The 16,727-nt window shown below is 40.2% G+C and overlaps 4 protein-coding genes across 5 annotated transcripts; 1 reads left to right on the top strand and 3 right to left on the bottom strand.

The window, feature by feature from the left end:
* Positions 1-2,190: 2,190 nt before the first annotated feature.
* Positions 2,191-4,098, bottom strand: LOC126795412 (2-C-methyl-D-erythritol 2,4-cyclodiphosphate synthase, chloroplastic). Its single transcript, XM_050522251.1, has 4 exons — positions 4,002-4,098; positions 3,430-3,780; positions 3,215-3,345; positions 2,191-2,624 (listed from the first exon to the last, which is right to left on the bottom strand). The coding sequence occupies exons 1-4, from the start codon at positions 4,096-4,098 to the stop codon at positions 2,391-2,393; spliced, it is 813 nt and encodes a 270-aa protein (XP_050378208.1). The 3' UTR covers positions 2,191-2,390.
* Positions 4,099-4,215: 117 nt separating this feature from the next.
* Positions 4,216-6,929, bottom strand: LOC126795987 (DET1- and DDB1-associated protein 1). Its single transcript, XM_050522720.1, has 4 exons — positions 6,671-6,929; positions 4,877-4,937; positions 4,654-4,718; positions 4,216-4,537 (listed from the first exon to the last, which is right to left on the bottom strand). Exons 1-4 carry the CDS (start codon positions 6,752-6,754, stop codon positions 4,451-4,453), a joined length of 297 nt encoding a protein of 98 aa, XP_050378677.1. The 5' UTR covers positions 6,755-6,929; the 3' UTR covers positions 4,216-4,450.
* A 1,130-nt stretch (positions 6,930-8,059) lies between these two features.
* LOC126795984 (G-patch domain-containing protein 1) lies at positions 8,060-11,254 on the top strand. Its single transcript, XM_050522717.1, is given in 11 exon segments — positions 8,060-8,260; positions 8,382-8,466; positions 8,592-8,668; positions 8,776-8,803; positions 8,892-9,000; positions 9,089-9,155; positions 9,341-9,425; positions 9,967-10,136; positions 10,337-10,564; positions 10,641-10,757; positions 10,906-11,254. Coding segments are annotated over 11 exon segments (1,110 nt in total). The 5' UTR covers positions 8,060-8,182; the 3' UTR covers positions 10,972-11,254.
* On the bottom strand, positions 11,200-13,327 carry LOC126795983 (meiotic recombination protein SPO11-2). Of its 2 annotated transcripts, none has more exons than XM_050522715.1 (11): positions 13,163-13,327; positions 12,962-13,091; positions 12,731-12,868; positions 12,544-12,632; positions 12,322-12,450; positions 12,134-12,228; positions 11,975-12,037; positions 11,817-11,893; positions 11,611-11,738; positions 11,376-11,530; positions 11,200-11,300 (listed from the first exon to the last, which is right to left on the bottom strand). In XM_050522715.1, the coding sequence occupies exons 1-10, from the start codon at positions 13,325-13,327 to the stop codon at positions 11,396-11,398; spliced, it is 1,149 nt and encodes a 382-aa protein (XP_050378672.1). In that variant the 3' UTR covers positions 11,200-11,300; positions 11,376-11,395. The 2 variants fall into 2 exon arrangements, with proteins under 2 accessions (XP_050378672.1, XP_050378673.1); XM_050522716.1 differs by having other exon boundaries at positions 12,731-12,879; positions 13,163-13,308.
* Positions 13,328-16,727: the final 3,400 nt, after the last annotated feature.

Below are 16,727 nucleotides of genomic sequence, written 5' to 3'. Positions count from 1 at the left end.
TTAGAAATGCTAAGCTACACTCTTCTATAATCGATTTCATTAGCATTTTTATGATGACAAGTTCTAACTCCGATACTCCAAGAGTGAATGGCACAGTTATAATGTATATAGAGTTACGATGCTACTTATCACTGCAATACAGCATGGTCTCATCTGCACGTTATATTTCATATAGTTCGAGTTCGGTCTCGAATTATAGCATTGCTTCATAAATCATGAATTCATGATTGATCTGGCTGCTGTGGAAGTTACCCTAGAATACAGAGAAAACAGCCATGTCATATTTACGGTGTTGTGCTAGCTTGACGATCCATTAAATTTGACTGTTGTAGAAGACACCATGAGACCTCCAATGGTCTCAGTCTCACTTTCCTTGTATCGTTGATGAAAAACACCAATTATTCAATTACAGAGCTCTCGATCAGTTTACTCTTCTCTCATCTAGAATTTTCAACTTCTGGTCCCATAACATTGAATGCACCCGAGAACATCTGCAATTCAACACTAGATCTTCATTGTACAAGTTGATGTGGGTCTGGTAAAAGGCAAAACAACAGCCTACGACTGAAATTATATATCTCCACCTAATAATGGTTGTTGGTTGCTGCAACTCGCGCCTTTGAACCAGATGGTACGGTACTCCTACTAGGGACTAGATAGTTTTCTTAAAAATGACTTGGTAAATTTTTTTTTTCGTAACCAAAACTCAATAGAATCAAAACAAATTAAACTAACGTTCATGTATTAAAAAAAACACTAACGTTCATGTGTATTAAGAGTAGGTACGTAAACGACTATATATTGATATACTTCAAGTGTCATGAAAGATTTGTGAACTGCAATTCAACACTAGATCTTCATTGTACACGTTCATGTGGGAGATTAACAATTTCACTAATTTTTCATAGAGTGATTTCTTCAGACAAAGATTTTTGATGGTGAGAGTAAGAGAGGAAAATGAGGGTGGCTTTGGCTTTCATTTTTCTTCATTCTTTTTTAGGTCAATCATTTTCAGTTGAGTTTAAATCTAATAAACTTGGGTCAAACGGTTAAAAAAATTGGTGCGCTACTAATGTGCAAAGATGTGGAGTTGCATAATGCAAATCGCTGTGATAAAAGGGTAAAGGAGGATATATTGTTCATTATTCAAAAATTTAATCATGGCACCCCGTTCTACTAGTTACATCGTAGCAACGAATCGAAGAAGAATGATCGAATAAAATGGTAATTGATTTCTCCTTTTAGAATTCATATTGAAAAAAAATGGTAGTTTTTTTTTCGAATTTTAATTTACAAAACTTCGATCAATGATTTAAAGGTTTCATCAGTATGATGGTCTTGGTTTAAAGTAGGGCATACGGCTCGACCTCAGTGTATTATAATCGATGTCTAATATGTTGAAGACTTTTTTGTCAAGCATATGGGTGGCTGTAAGAAGGGACTTTCTTGGTCAGCTTCAATTGTTCAAGATGAAGACCGCTATAACCAGGTGCAAGACTGTGTCGTTGAACCGGCTCCTTGTTTGGTTTGGCTTTCTTCCATTTCCTGTGGAAATTATTTACCGCAAAAAGTCATACGTTAGAACCATTTTTCACACGTGGGGCATTGAAAACTTGAGAACATAAGCAGACCCTTGTGGCTTTGAACATGTCGAGCCCCGATTAAGTGTCTGCCTCCGGAATCTGCGACTTAAAATTGAAACTCCACGCATGACAATACTAAAATATCCCGGCATAAGGGGGACATAGAATGTTGTTTGTCGTGCTAGAATGGAACGTAATAGCAACAGGTAATTTAATGGAAGGTCAAGAAGGGTCCGAGGCTCCGAGCTACACTGCCATAACTGTGCGAGTTGCGACCCCTAAACGCTCGAGGTATCTCTAAAACCAAATAATCAAAGCAGACTGGAATTAACAACTAAAGAAACTAAAAAAACGTGAAGAAAGACATACATTATAAGAGGGTTAAACTAATGACTCAGCAAGAGGTAATTGAATTCAAGTTTGGCAAACTAGCTGGTCTTTGCAGATTGTGCATGTGCCTTGGTCTGCATTTTCATGGTCAATCAAGAGTTCAACATGAAGAACATTACACACAGGTGACACAGTTAACCTGAAACAGCTTACCTATTTAGACAGCACGTTGCTATGGCCTTACACAGCATGCATAAGCTCCCATGGTGACATCACCTTGTCCCAATAATACTGTCATTTATATGAATTTTCTCTCCGAAAACTTTAGGAGAAAGAATACAAGTTTTACCGTCTTTACATGTATTTAGTTCCAACCAAATGCCATGAGTAAGCAAAATGGTTACCTATACCAAGCAGCAATAAAAATAGCTGTGATAAGTTACAAATGTAACAAAAGATAACTGGAGTTGGCCCTTTCTATTTCCTCATAAGAAGAACTACTGTGTGAGCTGCAATGCTTCGATTTTCTCCTAGGCTGTCAACCTTCTCATGAGTCTTGGCTTTCAGATTCACAACAGATGGGTCTGCACCGAGCAGCTTAGCCAAGTTGGCCCTCATAACCTCCTTGTGTGGGCTTAATTTCGGTCTTTGAAGAATCAAGGTAGCGTCTAAATTGCCAATCTCATAACCCGCCTCATGCATCAATTTCACCTGGAGCAACCATACCATAGATAAAAAAGTCTGCTTAAACTAATTGTCTCTACGGAATTCTCTATTATTCTGTTCAACACAGGCGTTCCAAGGCATTTATTTTTCCTTAAAAAAACAGAAAAAAGAAACACATACCTATATTAAGAAGAAGAAGACCTTTACAGATAAACAATTAAATTCAAGAAGCATATTTTTAAACAACAATATTTTTATATCAGTGAAAGATCAACTTCACTTTCGTAAGAAAATCTGTAGCAAGCAGCCCCAGTACTTTGAACCTTTACTTTATCATGTTATTAATTCAGGTTTTCTTCTCAAATTGTGTATGCAGCATACAAAAAGCCCTCATTCCAGATTTGAATGGATCCCAACTTTAACTCAAAGAACTACTTAATCATCATGCATCATCATTCACTCACTAACTTGCTCAAACACTATAGAGGTAATTTCTCTCAGCAAATCAGGGAACAGAAAAACAATAACTTTGACTTGTCTCAATCATCCCAAAGTGTTACGGTTCGCAATAATAGCACAAATTCTATACAACTGGACAGTTAGACCCTATAACCATAAGAGCAGAGACTTCTTACAGCTTCTTTGATGAAAACAGAGGAATTCGCACCGCGCCATTTGGGATCCGAATCTGGAAATATCTGGCCAATATCCGGGAGGCCCAATGCGCCCAGTATAGCATCCACTACACAATGAAGCAACACATCCCCTGCACTCACATATAGGCCAAAGTAACTAACTTATTTACTTAAAAGTAAAAACAAAAAAAGATTGTTAGGGATGAGAAATTTACCATCAGAGTGAGCCTCGCAGCCTCGATCGTGAGGGATGTCGATGCCGCCGATGATCAGAGGGTAGCCGGGCTCCAACCGGTGCAGGTCAAACCCGTGCCCGACCCGGAAAGGCAGGGTCTTGGCGGCGGCGGCGGCTGGGGATTGGTCGACCTCGAGGGCCGTGCCGGCGGAGGCCCAGACAACTGAGACAAGGGGTTTGGTTCTGGGCCGGGTTTGAGCTAATCGGAGAGACGGAGAGGACCAGGTGTGGAGGAGAGAGTGAGGGAGTGACTTGGTTGTTGCGGCGGAGAGGGAAGTGGCTGCCATGGTTGGTTGAGTAACTGAAGCTCCGGCTGTGTGGTTGTTGTTAGCTCACACTGGTGTTTTGGGGGTCAAAAGATGCAGGAGGATGATGATGCAAAATGATGGGACCCACGGTCAATTTCTGCAATTTATTTTTACTTTTTCAGTGGATGTAGAGTTAAAAGTAAAAACCGTAGTCAAATTATTCATCTTTCATACAGAAATGATGGACATAAAAAGCATGGAATATAAGAAGAAATTGCTAACTTCTAAGAGGTCACACACTCACACTGAGCATATCTAAGTATGAGCAGAATACAAATCCCAGTGGCCCAAAATGCAAGAAGTAAAATCGATCGAAACAACATGTGCATATTGCTCTGCATGTTAGCACATGCCGGCTGTCTATGCACCATCTGAACCTGCAGTCACCTTATACAGTCGGTATTGGAAAAAAAATGAGCACGGAACTAACATTTGGTATGATATGTAGAACCACGGCACAAGCAAAGCATGTAACTACTCATTTTATTCTTTGAAGCTGAAAATCTAATTTGTACACACAAGCAGCTTTCACAATAATGTGCGAACAAATACCCCTTTAATCTATGACAGGGTACACTTAATACATCTTTCGCCCGTGACACTAATATTCACACTGATGGGTATGCTGAACTTCCAGTATATTATGCAACAACAAAGGAGCCCAGATGGAAGCAATGGTGGCAGATTTGCTTGTTAGGACTTATCTGGGACAGAACCCTTAAGTTGCTTGCATCCATGCTCTGGTAAGAGATTTTCTGATGCAGCTCGCTTTTGTCTCAACTGCAACAAGATACCATGAAAACAACAATAAAGCTTTGGTCTTACTAATTTCAGTCATGTGCACTTCAGCACATGTAAGCAGCCAAAAAAAGGAGGCATAAAGGGCACATTAGTACCTTCTCTTCAGCATGCTGCTGATACATGTGCCTCAGAAGAATGTTTTTGGATTCAGTAGCTATCACTGCAAGGGGTTCCACTCGGGTAAGTTCCAAATATAAACGAACACCCCTGATGGGATCTTTCTTAAAGATCCTGAACAATGATGCAGGAACCAAAAACTCACACTAACCCAACAACAAAAACATTGAAGCTACAGGGATAGAAATATCTGTTCATTACCTTGATCAGGTGGTGGAAGGGTCCGGTTGTGGGTAGCATGATAGGTTGTGGGAGTCATTTTCTACAGAAAGACGGAGACATGATATTAAGACTGAAAAGGCATTTATTTCCAATCACAAGCATGAATCATGACATGGAGCATACATTTAGAGTTTTAAATCATTTTCAACTTTTGATGAGAGAACTTATAATTATTCTTCACTTTCCATTATAATCTAGATTGTTGATTAGGAAAGTAGCCAATACGCTGCAGCTGTAACTATTAGCATAATACGATCACACTATAGAATACGTAGTCTGGTGGTTGAAATCAAATAGGCCTCTTTCACCACATCTACACTAAGCCAACTAGCCCATATTATCATATGTTTCAGAGTAGTGCTTGAAACTTATTTACAAGATATTTCTGCTTCTCTTTACAAGCTAGGTAAACTCTATACATTGTCGTTTTCAATTATCTCTAAGAGCTCGATCATACAAGAAACAGAACATTCACCTTAGTTAAAAGCTGCTAACTTATCTTCTAGGTCACAAGGAAACCTTAAGTCATTGAGACGTAGAGACATACATCTATCTGACTTCCTAACTATAATTCATGTTGGCGATCCTCATAACATGTTTCAATCAATATTATTTTGCTCATGATGTTAGGTCAGCCGTTCTGAAAAAGATCCAAGCATAAGGTGCCAAGCTAGCACAGGCCAACTATATATTTTGCAGAAAAGGTCAAAGACCCATTTTTTCTCATGTATAAAGTATATACACTAATGAGCAAATCACTGATTGATGTTGAGTGATCATTTCCAACTTTGGCCACCCATACTCTACACCACCCAATTTAACTTCTTCATGCATTTGGCTCAACTAAGTAAGCTGTGGAGAATGCAAAAATCCTAGGTGATGTATTTTAACCTAGCATAAAGAATGCGAAAATCCTAATACGCTTTTTTTTTCATCTGGCTGACATTCGTCAAGATATTTTCTTTCACACCATACATTGGAAAGGCGAAACCTAATTCACACTTTTCAGCTACAAGTCCTCCCACCATGACATCACTAGGTACTACATGAGCTTCATGTATATGGTATACTCATCAGTAGAAGCAATAATCCGCACATCATTTCCATGTATGTTCAGAATGTTATAATATCTCAAATTGAGAATAAATGTAACTAATGCCGCTGCTTGTAAATTTCTGGTGAACTCTCAAAGATTTGAACATAACAGTATATGATAGCTGAAGAACAAAGCTTCTTTTTGGCTGAAACCATTCATAGTTGAAAGACTGAAACTTTTCGGGAGAAATGATGACATAATTTAGATCATACCACAATGAATGACATGACTGCAGCCATAACTAAGATCAGCACATTGTTTAATGATCGAATCAAACAGAAAAGCTCATCTGATAAATTCTGACCAAAATGAGCTACATGACACACTACAACTCATGGATTAAACTAACCAAGACTGTAGATTCAAGAAAACTGAGAAATTTGTGAAGCTAAAATCCTATGTCTACTTACACTATTCATTTACAAAAAAAAAACCAAAATTGGAGCTACTATCAGAAATGATAATTCTGATACAATTCAAACTGGGTCTCAAAAGTTTGTTAATGCACATACCCAGAAACCCTCATCTAAAACTGAATCAGACAACAACAAAAAGCAACCTTCTTTTCACAACAGTACTTAGCAACAATCACTACAAAATATAACACAAGACAATTGAAGCAGAAAGTTGACAAGGAAACAAATCAAAGCATGGTTATTGAGAAAGTGAAGACTTACAGAAGAAGTGGTGGAATCGGAGGGTCGGAGCTGGCTGAAGTTGTGAGGGTCATATGAGGGCCAGTTACCGAACAGAGACCCCATCAAATGAAATGCAGAGAGAGAGAGAGAGAGAGAGAGAGAATGGGGTAATGAATTGTAGAGAGGAACCACAACTAGGGAGAGAGTAGGTATCTATGAATCAATCCATGTTGTGCAAATCTTATATAGAGAGGTCGATCCTCATTCTAATTCTGACTTGTCCCACCAGCTAGCCTCCCCTCGCTGCCCGCAGCCTTATTACAACACAGCAAATATTCCCGTTTTCATGGTTAAAAAGGAAAAAAAAAAAAGGAACATACAAATTGACTGCACACCATAATATACTGAGAAAAAAAAGTTTTTTATACTGAGAAAAAAACATCTCAGTTGAGTTCGAAACATCTCTCTCATGTTGAACTATCCATAATATATTGAGAAAAAAAAGTTTTTATGTTATTAAGTATTGTCTATCATCAGTAAGCGATATCAGTATGCGCATTTTCTTAAAATTATTAGTTATGAAATAGTTTGATACTAATCTTAAAGATTTGAGCACTTGAGCTCACCGTCTAACATATTAGAGCAACTAAATTAAACTCAATGTCACTACACTTCTTAAACTAATGAAACAAACATATATAATTGAAATATATATTTTCTTTATAAAGAATTGGATAAGCAAGGAGAGACAATTCTTGTCCCTCTTATATTAAGTAAAAGAAAATGAGGGTTCAAAGAAAGGACCAGACTAGAGGCATTGTCACTACGGCACACCCAGCAGCCGCTGGGCAAAATAAAAAAGGGCTAGGCCAAAAAATTTCTTCCACCGGATAGAGCAATTGTACAACTCAGACAAAACCTAGTTTTGTTATGAGTATTATGACGTAGGAAGTTATATATTACAACTTTAACTAACAAACACATAGACAATATTAAGTCAGAGTTAGTGATATTGATGATTGATCGTTTTGAGTTTTTTAGATAAAGTATTTTATGTAAGTTTTTATTTACTATTTTGGTTTGCAAAATTTCTATCACTTTCTAGTTCTTCTACAAACTATTGTATGTTTTCTACTCAAGAGTTTTAATTATTCAAGTTTTTCCGCTCACTTAACTTTCGAACCTTAGATCCACCTTCTGCCTGGACCATGTGCTCTTTTAAAAAAAAAAAAAAGGTGATGCACACATAGAACCATCAAAATAAACATCTCATTGAACTTGCAAATTGCAATATTGAGTTTTCCATCGGTATGATGATTTGGTGGCACATTAATTTTTAATTTTACTGTGGTAAATAAAATCAAGGGGGTATATAAAGTTGGTAGAGCAACACGACGTCGTATACATACAAGTGCAAAGTGCAAACTCGGTTTCCTCTATTTTAGGTTTGTACTATTGGAGCTCAAAGCTTCTCTTTACTCCTCGACCGCCGGAAACACAGAAAGAAACAGACGGCTGCAAATCGCAGCTCGTCGCTCGGAGTCATAAACCATGGCCGCACCGGAAGGCCCTGTCAACTATGTCGGTGTGGCCAAGAAGTCCGCCGCTTTCCGCCTCATGAAGCAAATGGTACTCTCTCTCTCTCTCTCTCTCTCTCTCTCACACACACACACACACACAAAATCACAATCTTTCACTTCAATTTTGATTCGTTTGTTAAATTAGAGTTTTGTTGAGATTTTCAATTTAGGGGTGGGAAGAAGGACAAGGGCTTGGGAAAGACAAGCAGGGGATCAAGGGCTATGTTAGAGTCAAGAACAAGCAGGACACTGCTGGTAAATAAAACAAAAAAAGCTTCTTCTTTTGTATTAAAGTTTTGTTTTGTTTTGTTTTTTTTTTAATTTGTATGTACAAATATGAAGTCTAATATATGAGCTGTGTTCATATGTTGTTGGAATAGGTGTTGGTGTAGAGAAGCCTAATCAGTGGGCATTTGACACGACCCAATTCGACAACATCCTCAAAAGACTGAAAGTGGTAAGCTTTTTTTGCTTTCTTCTTGGTAATCAAATTTTCCGGGCTCATACATATCCAAACTCTACTGACATGGGACTCATTTGGTTCATTTGTTATTGTTCTCGCAGCAAGCGGCGCAATCTACTATTGATAAAGGTATGTATTAAGTATTGACTCTTGACGATCGTTATTCATATTTGATGACAATTTGATGACTATAGTCTGATGCTGATGTGTTTTATAGCTGCTGAGAAGAAGAGGAAGAGCTCTGAAGTTGAAAGCGATGACGATGATGATGAATTGCCCAGTGCTGTCAAGGAACCAGTTGTCAAGGCTACTCGACCACAGGGAAGGTTAGTGTAATTCTTATCGAGATCTCATTGGTTTTCATTACCAGCTGTTTCACTCATTCTTCTTTGTATTTTTGCCTGGGATTATCAGATATAAGAGAAGAGAAAGGGGAAAGCTTGTTGATGCTTATTCTTCCAAGGATCTTGAAGGAATCCTTGTAAGTGATCCGGTGGAGAATATTTATCTTTGTAATTTGAGTAAACAAAAGTTTTGTTTAAAGGGTTTGGAAATTTTATTTTAAGTAATGGTAAAAGGTGGTACTGAAACTTGTATATAAGGTCCTGAATTTTTCTTGGCATACATCTTGGCATTGCTGATTGTAGTTATGCCTGCATTCTACAGGTCAAAAGGGCAGCGTCTCCAGAGATAAAATATCATGATGATGCGTTAGACAAGGCTACTGAGATTCAAGTTATATGTCCTGAAGGTAAATTTACGCATTTTATAGATGTACATGCAAGAAAGTTAACTGCATTTTATATCAGATCCTGCGTAGACTTTAGTTAAGGATATAGTACATGAATTCATAATCGCTTTCCTTCAGAGTGATGCATATTAAAGTTACATGGTGATTTTTTGTAATCACTTTTGATACTAGTAATGTGGTTGATTAATCAACCTTGGTTGAGACTTCAGAGGGGTCATCAAAGGGTACCCATGATGAATGTTTTGCCATCAAATTTGGCTAACGACCACTCTGTGTGTGTGTGTGATTATATATACAAAGAGATTTTCCTTGTCCAGAAGTTAGGCATTTAACAATTGTTGTTGCAATGAAGCATTATATGTATAATCATTATTATAATGGAGAACTGATTTTACAGGAAAGTCTTTTCTTGTGAAAATTGTGGAACTTGTAAATGTATTTTTCACTGGAGAGATTAGTGGTCTTACATTTACTTATTTACTTGTCATAGAACCTTTTCACCAGTCCTTGTTTGTGCAATGATCTTTTCGTGCTCGTTCAGAAACCACATGTAAAGAGATTCCTCCAAATTGGTGGGGCCATAAATATGGGTTTGTCCCTGGGGGTTTGCTTGGGGCAGAATTGAAAAGAAGGAAGTTAGAAAAGTCTGAAGGGAATGAGAGAAAAATGTTTTATGAGGATGATCAAGTAAATCTGTACAATCTTGTTCAGGTATGTGCATCCTGCTTCTGGTTGGCTCTTTTTTCAGTAATATGTTTTGCTTGCTGTAAATGGTTTTATGGTTGTATCTCGATGCAATTACTCTTTCCGCCTCTTGCTTATAGCACATAAGAAAGCTATTAGATAGGATTGGGGCATATTTGGAGTTGTGTTATCTGTAAGACAATTTATGTTGTGCCTTGCATGCTCAGGACAAATCCACAACTGGAAAGCAATGACTGGGCATTAAGGACCGTAAAAAGAAAGTAGCGGGTTGCTACTTTGAGGGGAAAAAGACATCATTTGATGATAGTGAAGATGAAGGTTCTGCCGATCCTGGTTCTCCCATTGAAGACAAACAAATTGGTTCTTTAGAAATTGGTAATAGTGATGAACCAAAAACGAAGCTGAAAAAACTATGTAAACAGCTTCTTTGTCAGGTGAGTCCTGAATCTTTCTGCATTTGAATTTTAATGTTATAAAATTTTCTGGCACTAATAAATAGCCTTTTTGCAGGCACCTGGAAATTCATTGAAACTGAAAGCATTGAAAGCTTTGATAGATGAACATTCATCTTCTGTTTTCTCCGACTTTTCTTCAAAAAAAGATGCTCTTGCTTTCTTAAAAACAAAGGTACAAGCACCATGAACTATTGAGCTATGTTGGCACAAATTGATTCCCCTTTATAAGATAGATCATTTGATCCCTGCTGCATTTCTAAGTTTTTGCTGGTTTTTTTTCTTTTTTTTTTTCAACTTATAATCTCTTATTCTGACTGCAGCTGGAAGGCAGCACAAAGTTTATTGTGGAAGGAAAAAAAGTGAGTCTCAGATCAAAGGCAGCCTGAAGATATTGATAGAAAATACTGAGGTGATATTAATTTTCATTTGCCAATTTTGGAACTTTTGCGGCATGATCTGCACATAATGATCTAAACACATTGCAGCTGAGCCTAGTTTATAGGTAAATTATTCAAGTATGCCCTTGCTAGTTGTAGTAATCAATTGAAAGTAAAATGAGTGTTTTTTTTACGTGCTAAATCTGCCCCTATTGAAAGCAGTAATTCGGAAGTTGATATTTTCTATATATTGTAATGGTAAAATAAGATGGTAGTGTAATCGATTCCTTTATGTTTCTTCATTCTCTGGCCTCCTGAAACATGTCAATGCCTACTGTCAACCAACTACTATTGTTTGAATACTATCTGACTAAAAGATGGGGGATTTCAAGCATGATCTGCATCCATTCTGTGGTATGTGACTATGCCAAGGTTAGATGTAATTGGCTTGTACAATTTTTTTTTCTATGAACTTCCCCAAGTAATCATATCCGTGGCAATACAGTGCTTCAATTTCTGCTCTCTGACCACTCTCAACCATCAATCTCAGCTCTTCTCTGTAGCTCTCCTGCAACACAATTTAAACTCAGTCAATAATCTCAATTTTGGTGAAAACAAAATGTTCAGGTGCATGATATTGTAGTTAACCTGCAACTTGTCAGACGACATCAAGCCTTTAGCGATTTGGATGTCCTTTGGTTTCAGTGGAACCAAAGCTTCTGCAGGTATGAGGTCCATGTCATCCGCTCGCATTCCCAACCACTTGACGTTGCAAGCTAAAACATAAAGTGAATTCATTTAGGGAAATTCTGCATAAACAGCAAACTGCAATATCAAATTAGACAGAAAAGTACCATATCTGTAAGCTTCCAGTCCCATCCCTATACTCCCGAACTTGAAAGTGCACAGAATAGCTAAACCAGCTGGGTTCCTTCAAAAATAGTTCAGTCAAAACACGAGAACTGGCAATGAAACTACTGCTGTATACGCTAAAACAACAGATAAATCATACCAGTCAACTAGTGCCAAAATTGGCAAATCAGGAAATACACTGCTCAATCGATGAAGCAGCAGCCTGCATTATTTAACAATGGTCGAGTCATATCCAATAGGTATGACAACTCTAATATAGTTTTGTGGAGCAATGGAAGTCGGCTTGTTCAGTTGTTACCTTGTAGCAATATCTGGGTACCCTTTGGCAGTGATGAGAATGCTGGGAATTTGGTTGAACACACGGTCCTCAACCAGCCGCTGGTATATTGCATGCTAATCATATCCAACCAAATGAAGATTGCAACAAGATGAGAACTTCTGAGTCATCATATCATAATCTTAGTTACAAACTTAGAAATAACTAACCTTTTCGACTACAATGATGTATCGTGCATCTGTTTTCATCATCAAGTTATCTAATGTATTCAAGTCACCAGTGATAGCATGCCCAGAAAATCCACAGGCAGCGCAGTCCACAACCTCGTGGGTCGGCTCCTATAGCAAATATCATGATTAGGCACCCAAACTGCATCTGACATTTACATTTGATATAAAAATCCATGGCGGAGAGTTACAAGGATACATCACCCGCAACAGCAAGCGGCCTGCGACAAGTCCTCGGCTAGAGGCCATGATTCCGAGGCTGTAACGGCTGCAGCGAAGCAATGCCACTACATCTGCACACACAGACACGCAATCAATATCAATGCTATCTCCAATCGAACTAGACATTGAAAATTGGGATGTATTTTAGCTTGGTACAGAAGAAACCGACCTTGGACAGTCCGATTCACCTGCGATTGCGATGAGAAATACTCCGGCGAGTCACAAAGCAACTTGTAGAAAAGCTCCCTCTGCGTGACTCTCTTTCCCTGCCCCAAAACCTCACAGCACATCGCCATCACCTTCCACACTGCAGTCACACTAACTCCACACTTCAATCTAATCGAATTGAAACAAAAGCTAATCGAAATCGAAAACCGATCAATACATAGAATCAACTGACCTCTGATAAAGGCCTTGGCGGCATTGGGCCGGAGAAGCGATCTGGTGCAGAAGGAGCGGCTGAGGAAAATCCATGAGGTCTGAGTCACCACGCCCTGACTCATTCGGCTATTGCTCGAGCTTCTAGCGACCTGGTCAGAATTGAGTCAAATGAGAGAGGCAAGTTGCAGAGAGGGATACGATCGAGGAAGTTAGGGCTTACGAGAGGGAGGTCGGAGATGGCGGGGTCCGGCGAGGTCAAGATACGGAGGAAGTTGAGGACGGCGACTTGGATGCGAGCTATGACCTCCGGCGGAGTGAGGATGTCGGCGTAGCAGAGCTGCTGGTCGGAGAAGAAGTTCAGCGCCGACTTGCAGGCGTCCTCCATTTTCTTCTCTCTTTTTTTGGGGATTTTTGGATTTCGAAGAGTGAGCGAGTGAGTGATCGTTTTAAAACCCGGACTTGCGAATCGGCGCGCAAGAGATGTGTGACACCACACGGCGTCGTTTTAGGTGGTTTTGTTAAGGCCCAATACGCCAGCAGGCCAGTTCAAAGGAGCCCGAGAAAGAGAACAAACGAATGATATATCGATTTTTTGCAGCTTAATCAAGATATAAAGAATAACTCTAATATAAAGATACCTAAACTGTTTTTTTTCATTCTAATTTAGTTCTGGCTACATCAGAAAGATGGTTCGTAGCTAGGTGTTTTCAAAATATTCTAGTTAAATGATGGTTTGCACTAGAAATCTCGACAAACAAGCTCCATATGAAGCGTTAAGATCTCACTAGGGATAATCACTTTAAGCTTTCACTTTCTCACTCTCGCGTACTCTTCTTTGTTGAGTTTGTTCTGCTTATCCAAAGCACAGAAGCTTCCACTTTCGGTTGGATTCGGAAAATCAATTTTACTTCGACGGTAGAAAATTAAAGGATGAAAACTATCAATTGAGATAATTTTTCTCATGTTAAAAGCATTTTAGATGACACAAAGATCGTCAATAGTAATGGTCTTAGATCATCCAACTACTCATGGTTGTCGAGAGATTAATGTGTGTTAACGTTGTGATTACCGGATGAGTGGCTGATTGCACAGTTAGCTATTAGTGAGTGTTAGTTTAACACGAGAAGTATAGTGGTTCACCTCCCTCTCTTGGGGTAAGCTACGTCCACTTGAATCCACTAATATAGGCAAATAGCCTTAAGTTATACATGTAGTGATCCCTTTTCTAAGTGGGATGAGGGGTCCCTTTTATAGGTGAGGGAACCCCTCTCATTTACATATTATTCAATGTGGGACAAGTGCCTCTCTAGACTTACTATGGAGCCATCTTGATGAGGTCGAAAATGTAACTTTCCGGTATTGTCTTGGTGAGTTCCAACTATCATTGGAAAGCTTGTATGACGAGGTACGCTATGAATATCATGGTTGAGCCACATATTGACTTGTAGATCCGCCTAGAGAGTAATGTTCATGCTCGGTGGCATGCCATACTAGCTCTATGCTAGTAGGGGTGTCAACATGTCCCCCCGCAGTCCCTAAGTAAGAGGAACTTCTTGCTTGGGGAGTTTATCAATCAACATGTCACCAAGCATAAGTGTCCGGGCGGTGGCATACCCCTACCAGTCCCCGAACTCCTTGAGCAAGAAGGGACTCTCAGACCTGCATAACAAAAGATAAAAACATATGTGCACGAAGTATGTCCGTTGTCATGGATAGCATAATAATGTACGGGCGCGATGTGTGTTTGACACATGATGATGCGTGTATATATATATGGTCCTGAATATGATCTAGTACACCAGTGTGCGTAAGTCCCCGAAACCCCTAGTCAGCGAGGCGGTTTCGAGTGATATGGCCTATGTGTGCGGTGTGCTTAGGCGAAGTAGTCTTCCGCGATGACGCTTTGGACTTATATGGCCACTACGGGCGAGTGTGGCTTCTATATGCCAATATGGCCTTTGAAGGCTAGTGCGGCCTCTGAAGGCTGGTGCGTCCTATATCGCAGTGCGCGTAGGATGGCTTTGAGCCACTGCGGGCATAGTGTGTTCATCTTAGCGTAGTGACCTACTCGTAGGACGTCTTTTGGACGCTGAATTAGAGCGTGGTGTGTCCATCGTAACGTAGTAGGCTACGCGTAGGACGTCTTTTGGATGCTGACATTGAGCGTAATGCGTCCATCGTAGTGTAGTAAGCTTTACGCGTAGGACGTCTTGAGCTCTCTTGGGCGTAATGCATGTATTTATGCGGCTTGAGCCCTCTTGGGCGTAGTGCATTCATCGTAGCGTGGATAAGTGTTACGCGTAGGACGTCTGAGCTCTCTTGGGCGTAGTGCGCGTATTTACGTGGCTTGAGCCCTCTTGGGCGTAGTGCATCCATCGTAGCGTAGATAAGCATTACGCGTAGGACGTCTTGAGTCCTCTTGGGCGTAGTGCGCGTATTTACACGGCTTGATCCCTCTTGGGCGTAGTGCATCCATCGTAGCGTAGATAAGCGTTACGCGTAGGACGTTTTGAGCTCTCTTGGGCGTAGTCTCTCACTTTTTGGCAAGGAAAGAATTTATGACTCCGTGATGTCTGAGTGTTGTGTGATGAAACAGTCTGCATAAGGAATTTAATTGTTCTCTTGAACAATGGTTAGAAAAATTCCTAGTTTCATTAGCACAATCAAGTTTGACATTCAAGTGTGTGCGTCACACATTCTCTAAGCATATAAGATATGGCTAAGTGCCATTGCTAGCTAACTCTACAAAGTGTTGTAGGCAATGCGTGAAAGCCATGTGGGCATGCATATCAAGTGCGGTATGTTGTAGGCATGCTTCATAGCGTAATAAAATCATGCTAAGACATGGTAATAATTAACTCTACAGTAGGAGTAGGGAGGCATAGCATTTTACTTATCTTATGCCGATGTGGAGTGGAGTTGCGCTCTATGCAAGTACCAAAATCATGTTGGACGTGTCCAAACATGACGCTCCCTTACGCGGGGAATGATTCCAAGCAGCCGCTTTGGCTTTGCGTGAGGAGATGTCTGGTTTGAAGATATTTTCCTTTCAATTCTTTGTGTTATGGTAGTGTTTTGTTGCGGGTTGGTTGGCTTTGCAAGCAAGTCTCGTAGTTCGTTGTGCAATGATTTCTTTTCTCTGGCGACTACGAAGGGCTGCGAAGGTCAACCGTGGAGCAGGACCGTGAAAGTCAACTGTGGAGTAGGACCGTGGAGGTCAACTGTGGAGTTCCACCGTGGAACCATGGGAGCATCAGTCATGGGACTGATAATAATCATGGGACTATAGGAGCAGCCGTGCACCGTGCTAGCAGCCATGCACTGTGCTAGCAGTCATGGGACTACGATAGTAGTTGTGGGACTACGGGAGCAGGACCGTGGACTGTGCTAGCAGTCGTGCATAGTGCTAGCAGTCATGCACCGTGCTAGCATTCATGGGACTACGGGAGTAGCCGTGCACCATGCTAGCAGTCGCGTACTATGCTAGCAGTCATGAGACTACAATAGCAGTCGTGGGACTACGATAGCAATCGTGGAACTACGGGAGTAGCCGTGCACTGTGCTAGCAGTCGCATACTACGCTAGCAGTCATGGGACTACGATAGTAGTCGTGGGACTACGGAAGTAGCCGTGCACCGTGCTAGCAGTCGCGTACTACGCTAGCATTCATGGGACTACGATAGCATTCTTACACCGTGCTAGCAGTCGTGGGACTACGGGAGTAGCCATGCACAGTGCTAGCAGTCATGGGACTACGATAGCAATCTTGCACCGTGCTAGTAGTC

The sequence above is a fragment of the Argentina anserina genome, chromosome 5 (assembly GCF_933775445.1).
Source record: "Argentina anserina chromosome 5, drPotAnse1.1, whole genome shotgun sequence".
NCBI lineage: Eukaryota > Viridiplantae > Streptophyta > Magnoliopsida > Rosales > Rosaceae > Argentina > Argentina anserina.
Note: the sequence above shows the minus strand (reverse complement) of the source record. Positions and strands in the feature narration are given on the sequence as shown.